This window comes from Morus notabilis, unplaced genomic scaffold (genome assembly GCF_000414095.1).
Source record: "Morus notabilis unplaced genomic scaffold, ASM41409v2 Scaffold169, whole genome shotgun sequence".
NCBI lineage: Eukaryota > Viridiplantae > Streptophyta > Magnoliopsida > Rosales > Moraceae > Morus > Morus notabilis.
In genome coordinates this window covers 205,592-215,881 of record NW_010357428.1, presented here as the reverse complement: position 1 = coordinate 215,881, position 10,290 = coordinate 205,592, and the positions used below count along the sequence as shown (strand labels likewise).

Sequence of the window (10,290 nt, the reverse complement as noted above, 5' to 3'; positions counted from 1 at the left end):
TAAAGATAAAGGAAAAAAGAAAATAGAAATAGATTTTGTTAATTGGAGACATAAAGAAAATAGAAATAGATTTTGTTAATTGGAGACATATTTTTATATTTTATAATTTTTTGAGTTAAGCTACAATCGCAAAAATCCGAAATTAGCAATTAATTAATTTTTAATAATTTTAATTAAACATTATTATGTTACATACTTAATAGAATTTATTAAGATACATTAAAAGTGAAATATAAATTAATATTAAAAATAGTAAATCTAAATAAATTTATAAAATATATTATGAATACTACATGAAGTGCATATATAATGTTCAAAAAAATATAAAAGTCTAAATAAAGTGAAAAATAAAAAAGTACATATAACGGAACTAATCATCTAAGTTTGCAGCATCGCCAACATCTGAATCATCATCAGGACCGTCATCATCTGAAGGAGGCAGAGGAGCGTCTAGGTCAACTGGTTCTGGACGATCAATCGTAGGTAATTGGATGTTGGGCTGCAATCACTTCCTCAAATAAATCCAACTTTTGTCAATCGGCATTTCAACTATACACAACAACAGACATAACAATTTATTAATGTGTTTAATTAATTTTAATTTTACTCTTTATTAACACAATTAAATTTTATTCATTAAAGTTTGTTAATGAACTTATTAAAATTCTCGTTTTCCAACTAAATTTTGGCAACATAACGGCTTATTTTTCTTATGATCTAAAAATCTAAACCTGCAGAAAAACAACTTCAAAAGATTTCGGCACACCATAGTTGCAAGATGTGCCACCCAGAATAAGAATCACAAACATATACTAAATTTCAACAATATAAGAAAATCATAGTTCAAATATCAAAATCATAATCCCGAATTCATACAACCAAAAACTACAACAATTTTAAACTAAAAGTACAATAGATATAAAAAACTTACAAAGTTCAAACCCACTAAACGGGGGCTGAAAATAGCGGGATTACGTCTAAGGAACCGGGCAAACAACGACGAAGGTGAAAAATCAAACGCCTACTTCCAATTGAAACATCGAACATAATTTAACGTGATCGAAATTAACATTTTATTAACATCTAGAGTAACATATTTAAATACACAAAAAAATTTCATTCCTTAGCATTAAATCTAATTATGTTAACAAATAATGTAAATTAATAAATTAACCACTAGTTCAAAAATAATTATAAATTAACGTCATAAACTAACATTTACACAGCCTGATAGTAAATGTTTAGAAACCTCATTTAGACATTTTTACAAACACTTTACAAACAACTCAACAAAACACATTCAAACAATAAAAAAGTTACCGGAGTGTGTAAAACATACCGGTAACGTCGAACGGTGAGGCGGGGACGGGTGATTCGGCGGGGTGGCGGCAGAATCCGGCCGGTGGCGGCGGCGGCGAGCAAGGGAAGAGAGAGAGAGAGAAGGGAAGAGAGGGAGAGAAGGGAAGAGAGAGAGAGAGAGAAAAGGAGAGAGGAATGGCGGGGGCGGGGCGGCGGCGGCGGCCGGAGAGGGGAAGAAGAGAGAAGGGAAGAGAGAGAAAGAAAAGGGAAGAGAGAGAGAAGAGGGCCGGTGGCAACGGACGGCGGTGGCGGCAAGGGGAACAAGAGGCACAGAGAGAGACTTAGCAGGAGAGAGAGAAAGCATCGGGGGAAAATGAAGAGGAAGAAGATATGGTATATTAGATCAGACTTATTTGCGACGACATTGTCGTCGCAAATAAATTTAAAATGTCATCGCAAATAATCATTTTTCCCGCGTTTAGTTTTTGGTGAAATCTTAAAAAGATTATTTGTGACGACAAAGAGAAAATGTCGTCGCAAATAACATGAAATTATTTGCGACGACAAATGTCGTCGCAAATATAATATTATTTGCGACGACTTTTCGTCGCAAAAAATTGATTACCTTGACGGTAAAAATCCGCACCATTGAAATTTGCGCTCCAAAATTATTTGCGACGACATTTAAGTTATTAGCGACAACATGATTATTTTATTTAACGATGAGTAATTGCGACGACATGTCGTTGCAAATATTGTATTATTTGCGACGACATTTGTCGTCGCAAATGGCTTTTTTGTTGTAGTGTTTTTTCTTTCTTGAACATTGGGGCATAAAGACATATATTTCAATTATTGAATGAGAGTATAATTATATTATATATATAATAGAGACAAAACTAAATTTAATAAAAAAGTTTTTTAAAAAATCAAAATTTCTAAACGTGTACCCACTTAACTCAATGTGACTCTAATATTGATCCACTTAGCAAGTTACATATTCACCATCTCATTGACGTTGTATGTTATAGTAATCCAAACTTTGCTTCTATATATATTGACCAGTAGAGATTTAAGCAATGGGAAACTATTGTAATTTTAAAAGTAGAACATGTTACCAAAAAACTGTTGCTATTTAGATCACTTCTATATTCAGTACGCAAGATTTACATTCTACCGAAAATTATGTATGTGTATGTCATTTACATTGGCCTGACTTTTCAATTTGTAAAAATATCCCACCAAAACCCACGTTAGTGAAAGAATGTTACCTTTTAATTGATTGTGTAATCGAAAACATACGAAAAGTGGGCCTCACATCCCTTCTTTGTGTTGACCAAAATGAATACTGCCAAACTCTTTGCTGTCAAAGAAAAGAGAAAGTAGTCAAAACCCACCGTCGAATTAAGGGTGTGTTTGAGATTATTTTTAAAACTCTCAAAAGTATTTTGCATAATAAATGATATAATTGTAGTGTTTAATAAAAGCGGATAAAAGTATTTTACACATAAATTAATATATTTTTTAAATTATTTTAAGAAGTTAAAATGTCTAATTTTTAAATTCTATTTTTACTTATATTTTTACTTTATGTAAAAGTAGTGCTTCTATTAAAAGCACAAGCAACTTCAAATGGACTATAATTCCCTATCGTAGTAATCTCAATTACTTTTTCAATCATATATCATATATCCTTCCTTTCAAAATGCAAAAGTCTTTTGCTAATTTGTCTCATTAGTCAAATTAGATGCCAATGAAACGCATTCAAACTTAATCATAAAAGAAAACTTATTATAATAAAAAACTAAGGTAAAACTTTGAAAAAGATATCTCCGACTTATCACTTCCCACTTCATGATCAGGATTAAGTATATATAGCTAGCTAATTGACTCTTCAAAAATAATTTCATATAGCTTCTACATATAGCTTTATAATATGCGTCAATGAATTAACGACTTCAATGCTGTGGCCACCACTTAAATATGTAGCAAGAAAATGTAGCTAGGTAGATAGACATGGGTCCAATTAAACAATGAAACTGTCTACCAAAAAAATTAAGGAAATGAGGTTCCACTAATGGTTGGTGTATTAACCATACCAACTGCACAGTGAAATATCAATATATTGGAGAAAAGGACTGGCCAGTAATACCTTTTCTCTCTTTTTTTTTCTTTTTAATTTTGGATTCAACTTGACCACTCACGCTTGAAATTCAAAGTTGAATCTCGCAAATGATCAGACAAAATCTGGAAAAATATAACTAATTTGTCTATTATTATCTACATTAGGCGTAAAGACTGCATATCCAACGTTACAATAATTCCACTAATCCGGTTGTCATGCACCAACACAACAACCTGCATTTAGAAATGACGTATATGTGTGTAGTGGAAAGCCAATCCCAGATGCCGAGGAATAAAATATATGTAGGGTCTGTTTAGTTTGATGATTTGAGTTTTTAATTTGAATTGAGATGTAATTTTATATGAGAATTTTTTACTGTAATAAAAAAGTTAAATGTCACTGTTTCTGAAAGTTTTTTACTATAGTAAAATTCGAATTAGTAAAATAAATGAAAATGTAATATATCAATTTGAATAGAAAATATATTCTAGAAGATCAAATATTGAATTAAGTTAGATTTACAAAAATATGCTCCGAAAATAGAACCTGTCTGAGTCTTTATCTCTAACATTCATGGCAACGTACACATGGAACGTCCAAGTCCTGCAAGATCGACGCGCTTTTGTACAGTTTTAGAGGTTGACTTTGACAAAATACAATACCACCTTATTAAATTCTCTCTTTTAACCCCTACAACTACAGTATTATATTTTACATAAAGCTCAATATCACTCATTCCCAACACTCCCTTATAAATTAAAACCAAATTCCCCTTAACAAATCCCACTAATCAATACACATAACATACACATTCTCAAAAAAACAACTTTCCTTTTCTCCAAAGCCATGAAAGCTCTCAAGCTAGTCATGACCATTTTAGCTGCTTCATTTTTCATCTTCTTCTCCTTTTCTTCTCCATCTTTGGCTGCAGATAACACCTCTCCAACAACTCCTGTATCCCCGAAAAACCTTTGCAAAAACATCCCAGATCCAACATACTGTAAAAATGTTCTTCAACCCTATAACCAAACCGGGAATGTCTACTACTACGGCCGTGCCTCGGTCAAAAAATCCGTATCCCAAGCCCGAAAATTCAAGTCCTTAATCGAAAAGTACCTCCGAAACCGCGACAAGCTATCGGTGCCGGCGGTCCGAGCTCTCGAGGACTGCCGGCAGCTCGCAGGTCTAAACTTGGACTTCCTGTTGAGCTCCTTCGAAACCGTCAACAAAACCAGCAGAGTCCTCTCAACCCTAAAGGCCGAAGACGTCCAAACCCTGCTGAGCGCAATCTTGACCAACCAGCAAACCTGCTTGGATGGCATACAAGCAACGGCGTCGTCTTGGAGCGTCAAAAATGGCATCTCAGCCCCGCTCAAAAACGACACTAAGCTCTACAGCGTCTCCCTCGCTCTCTTCACCAAAGGTTGGGTACCTAAGAAGAAGAAGGCGACGACGTGGTCGCCGGGAGGGAAGCAGTTGGGGACCACAAACAGACGGTTGCCGTTGCGGATGTCGGGGCAGAATAGGGCCGTTTATGAGGCGGTGAGCCGGCGGAAGCTGCTTCAGGCGGAGGATGAGAACGACGAGGTAGTGTCGGTGAACGATATCGTGACGGTGTGTCAGGACGGTAGCGGAAACTTCACGACCATAAACGACGCCGTTAGCGCCGCGCCGAACAACTCTTTGGCTAGCAATGGGTACTTCTTGATTTATGTGACGGCGGGTGTTTATGAAGAGTATGTGTCCATTGCGAAGAACAAGAGGTACTTGATGATGATCGGAGATGGGATCAATCAGACTATTATTACAGGAAACCGGAGTGTCGTCGATGGGTGGACGACTTACAACTCTGCCACATTTGGTAAGTACTGTCTTGAATAAAGTTAAAGCTTTAAATTTCCTTTTTTAAGGGTGATAAGAAACTCATCATATAATAATGTTAAAGTCAGCAAATTATTGCTTGGATCCATATAGTTTTTCAAAATAAATATTTGGCATTTTTAAACATAAAAATAAAATTGATTTTAAAATATATATTCATGACCATTAAACCCCCTTAAAGTTTATGCTATTTACACCATATTTATTTCAACAATATTGTTAGAAGCACCAACATAGTGGTAACCATCGTACTTTAACAAAAGGTGAGTTCTAAAACAAAGGATTTACAAAAAAATTCAATTTTTAATTATTAGATGTAGTTCTTAATACGGTAATGTCATAAGAATTCTTTTATTTAATTAAACATGTATACATATTAGTTTTAATTTTTTTTTTTTTTTTACAAATCATAAATTTCCATTAAATTTTGTTGTATGTTTATCATAGGATCTCACGTTTGTAACTAACAGGACATAACCCCTGTAACAGTGACAAGGGGAAAAAAAAAAAAGACACTATCTGTTCAGTTCAGTCGTGCCAAAAGATGTACATATTTATGACTCATGTGGAGCCAAACCACATATTGAAATGTTTTAAGATTCGTTTGGTTTGAGGATTCAAACTAAGATGATTCTAATCATAATTTTAGAATCAGAATCATGATTCATAATTTTGAGTTCAAATCATGATTCAGAATCAAGAGTTTGAATCACCTTGAATCAAGATGGAGGTGGTTTTAGAATCATGAGTGATTCTGGTTTAAAACATCACATCAGATTCTGAATCATGATTCAAAATCATACAAACTAAATACTGATTCTGAATTATGATTCAGAATCATACAAACCAAATACTAATTTCAAATCATGATTTAGAATTACTATAAATAAATACCGATTCTAAATCAGGATTTAAAATTATGATTCTAGATTCATCTGCTAAACGAACCCCTAGTTTTCTGATGACCTAATTATTCTACGCCAACCTTGCAGCCGTTGTGGCGCCGGGATTCGTGGCGGTGAACATAACCTTCCGCAACACCGCCGGAGCAATCAAGCACCAGGCCGTCGCGCTCCGAAACGGCGCCGATCTCTCCACATTCTACAGCTGCAGCTTCGAAGCCTACCAAGACACTCTCTACACCCACTCCCTCCGGCAATTCTACCGCGACTGCGACATCTACGGCACCGTCGACTTCATCTTTGGGAACGCCGCCGTCGTCTTCCAGAACTGCAACATGTACCCCCGCCTTCCCATGCAGAACCAGTTCAACGCCATCACAGCTCAAGGCAGGACGGACCCCAATCAGAACACCGGCATTTCAATTCACAACTGCACCATCAAAGCCGCCGACGACTTGGCGGCGAGCAACGGTACCATCAAGACTTATCTCGGGAGGCCGTGGAAGGAGTATTCGACGACGGTTTACATGCAGTCTTACATTGATAGTGTTGTTGATCCTGCTGGTTGGCGTGAATGGAATGGAGATTTTGCGCTCAACACTTCGTACTATGCGGAGTATAACAATACTGGACCGGGATCGGACACTACGAACAGAGTCAGATGGCCTGGCTATCATGTGATCGGTAATTCTTCTGATGTTGGGAACTTCACGGTGTTCAATTTCTTGCTTGGAGATGACTGGTTGCCTCAGACAGGAGTGCCTTTCAATAGTGGTTTATTATCATGAGTTCAGAAGCTTCTTGGATATAGCTGATCATAGGTTCTCACTTTTTCTTTTTTTTATTCTTTTCAGCAAATTGTCATTGTTTAAAAGAAGTAATTAATAAGTTGCAATGCCCCAGCTCAAGTTAGAGCTTGGGTGATGAGGAATTAATTAATTTTAATTTATTAAAAACACTAATCGTCAATACTGAATTAATTTATGTATGTTATATGATTATGCTAAACGGCGAGATACACTACAATAAAAAGTGTTATTAGCGACGACATTTATCGTTGCTAAAATTACAGTATTAGCGACGACATATCGTCAATAATAAAAAAACAAAATTTTTGAACGACATGTCGTCGCATTCACTATTTATGACGAAATGTCGTTACATAAAATTTCACTCTTTGCGACGACACATCGTCGCTAAAATTTGAGAAATTATTCGCGACGACATGTCGTCGCTAATAGACATTAGCGCCAAAACCAATATGGCGCCAGTTTGTCCATTATTTGCAATGACATGTCATTGCAAATATTGATACTTATAGCTGGCAGTGATGTGGCAAAAAACATGCAAAAAATTTGGCAGTTTCTCGTGAATAGGTGTCATATATCTCTTTATTTTTTGTGACGACATATTGAACGATTGTTTTTGCGACGACACGCGTCATCACAAAAAAGGGTTCCAGAAAATTCTATCAAGAACGATTATTTTTTGTTACGACTTGTTTAATAATGTTGTTGCAAATGACTGGGAATTTAAATTTCCTAAAAAAAAAGGGTGGAAACTTTTGTCGGTTTCCTAAAAATTATTTTCGACGACATATTAACAAAGTCGTTGCAAAAAATGAACACAGGTATATTCCTCAAGAATATTCTCAGAAATATTAATGATGTGAAGAAGAACGATGTCATTTTTATATTAATTGCGATGACTATTTAATATTTTTTACGACGACATAATGTCGTCGTAAAAAGCCACCTGTGTAAGCGCGATCGCAAAACTCTTTTCTCCATTTTTTCTGATGACCCTCTCGGTTTTCTCCTTCTTTCTCCATCGAAAACCTCTAAAAACCATAACGGCGAGATACACTACAATAAAAAGTGTTATTAGCGACGACATTTATCGTTGCTAAAATTACAGTATTAGCGACGACATATCGTCAGTAATAAAAAAACAAAATTTTTGAACGACATGTTGTCGCATTCACTATTTATGACGAAATGTCGTTACAGAAAATTTCACTCTTTGCGACGACACATCGTCGCTAAAATTTGAGAAATTATTCGCGACGACATGTCGTCGCTAATAGACATTAGCGCCAAAACCAATATGGCGCCAGTTTGTCCATTATTTGCAATGACATGTCGTTGCAAATATTGATACTTATAGCTGGCAGTGATGTGGCAAAAAACATGCAAAAAATTTGGCAGTTTCCCGTGAATAGGTGTCATATATCTCTTTATTTTTTGTGACGACATATTGAACGACTGTTTTTGCGACGACACGCGTCATCACAAAAAAGGGTTCCAGAAAATTCTATCAAGAACGATTATTTTTTGTTACGACTTGTTTAATAATGTTGTTGCAAATGACTGAGAATTTAAATTTCCTAAAAAAAAGGGTGGAAACTTTTGTCGGTTTCCTTAAAATTATTTTCGACGACATATTAACAAAGTCGTTGCAAAAAATGAACACAGGTATATTCCTCAAGAATATTCTCAGAAATATTAATGATGTGAAGAAGAACGACGTCATTTTTATATTAATTGCGATGACTATTTAATATTTTTTACGACGACATAATGTCGTCGCAAAAAGCCACCTGTATAAGCGCGATCGCAAAACTCTTTTCTCCATTTTTTCTGATGACCCTCTCGGTTTTCTCCTTCTTTCTCCATCCAAAACCTCCAAAAACCATCCAAAAACTCTGTTTTTGCGACGACACGCGTCATCACAAAAAAGGGTTCCAGAAAATTCTATCAAGAACGATTATTTTTTGTTACGACTTGTTTAATAATGTTGTTGCAAATGACTGAGAATTTAAATTTCCTAAAAAAAAGGGTGGAAACTTTTGTCGGTTTCCTTAAAATTATTTTCGACGACATATTAACAAAGTCGTTGCAAAAAATGAACACAGGTATATTCCTCAAGAATATTCTCAGAAATATTAATGATGTGAAGAAGAACGACGTCATTTTTATATTAATTGCGATGACTATTTAATATTTTTTACGACGACATAATGTCGTCGCAAAAAGCCACCTGTATAAGCGCGATCGCAAAACTCTTTTCTCCATTTTTTCTGATGACCCTCTCGGTTTTCTCCTTCTTTCTCCATCCAAAACCTCCAAAAACCATCCAAAAACTCTAAAAAAGCGTAAATATATCATTCAGTCTTCAAATCCTTCATTTGTGGAGACAAATATTCTGAAAAAGTAAATTTTCGGTCATCGTCGTCGTTTTCCGGCCGCCGTCGCCCTCCCAACCCTACTGCCATACCGTTTTCCAAACCCCAGTGTTTGTGGGTTTGGATTTTGTGAGTTAATATTTTGGTATTTTATAAAGTGATTTTGGTATTTTGTTTTGTTTTGGCTATTGAATTTAATTTGTGGTTTTGGATTAGGAATTGTGAATTGTAAATTATAATTGAAATTGAAATTTAGGGTAATTAGATTGAAATTTGTTTAGTGATGATTAAAAAATAGGTGATCTATGGAAATATTAAGAAGTTAAAAATAATGGATAATATATATGATGATTAAAAAATTTAGATGGAAATATTAAGAAGTTAAAAATACTGAATTATGTATAGGATGATTGAAAAATTTATATGAAAATTTTAATTAATATTATATTACTAATTAAAAAAATTAGAAATAAATATTATAATTAGTTAATAGAATGTTAAAGACATGTTACAAAATAATTTGTGTTAATTTTCATAAAATTTGATAAAACTTCATAACATGCAATCATGTCTGGCCCAGTTACTACATGTGCTGGCTCTTCAGGGGGAGCGCAGCCTCCACCCGATCTTTATAGGTTACCATCACACTGTGAGTCTGGTATGTTAGAACATAATTATAAATTTGTTAAATTAATTACATTAGTATTATATGATCACTAAATATATTTCATTCTACAACACCCGATGCCGCACCTTGACGACGTCGTGGAGGTCGAGGGAAGGTTAAGGGTCATGAAATCACTACCAGAGTGGCAAAGGAAGGAAAGATCACCCTCATGTTTGATGAACGTGGAGGTACTTGGAAGGCAATTAAAAACTACGGCACCTGTTCGATAGTG

General features: G+C 35.0%; 1 protein-coding gene across 1 annotated transcript; it reads left to right on the top strand.

The window, feature by feature from the left end:
- Nucleotides 1-4,191: 4,191 nt before the first annotated feature.
- Nucleotides 4,192-7,218, top strand: LOC21394388 (probable pectinesterase/pectinesterase inhibitor 41). The gene is made up of 2 exons (XM_010089997.2): nt 4,192-5,285; nt 6,298-7,218. Exons 1-2 carry the CDS (start codon nt 4,271-4,273, stop codon nt 6,993-6,995), a joined length of 1,713 nt encoding a protein of 570 aa, XP_010088299.1. The 5' UTR covers nt 4,192-4,270; the 3' UTR covers nt 6,996-7,218.
- The last annotated feature ends 3,072 nt before the right edge of the window (nt 7,219-10,290 follow it).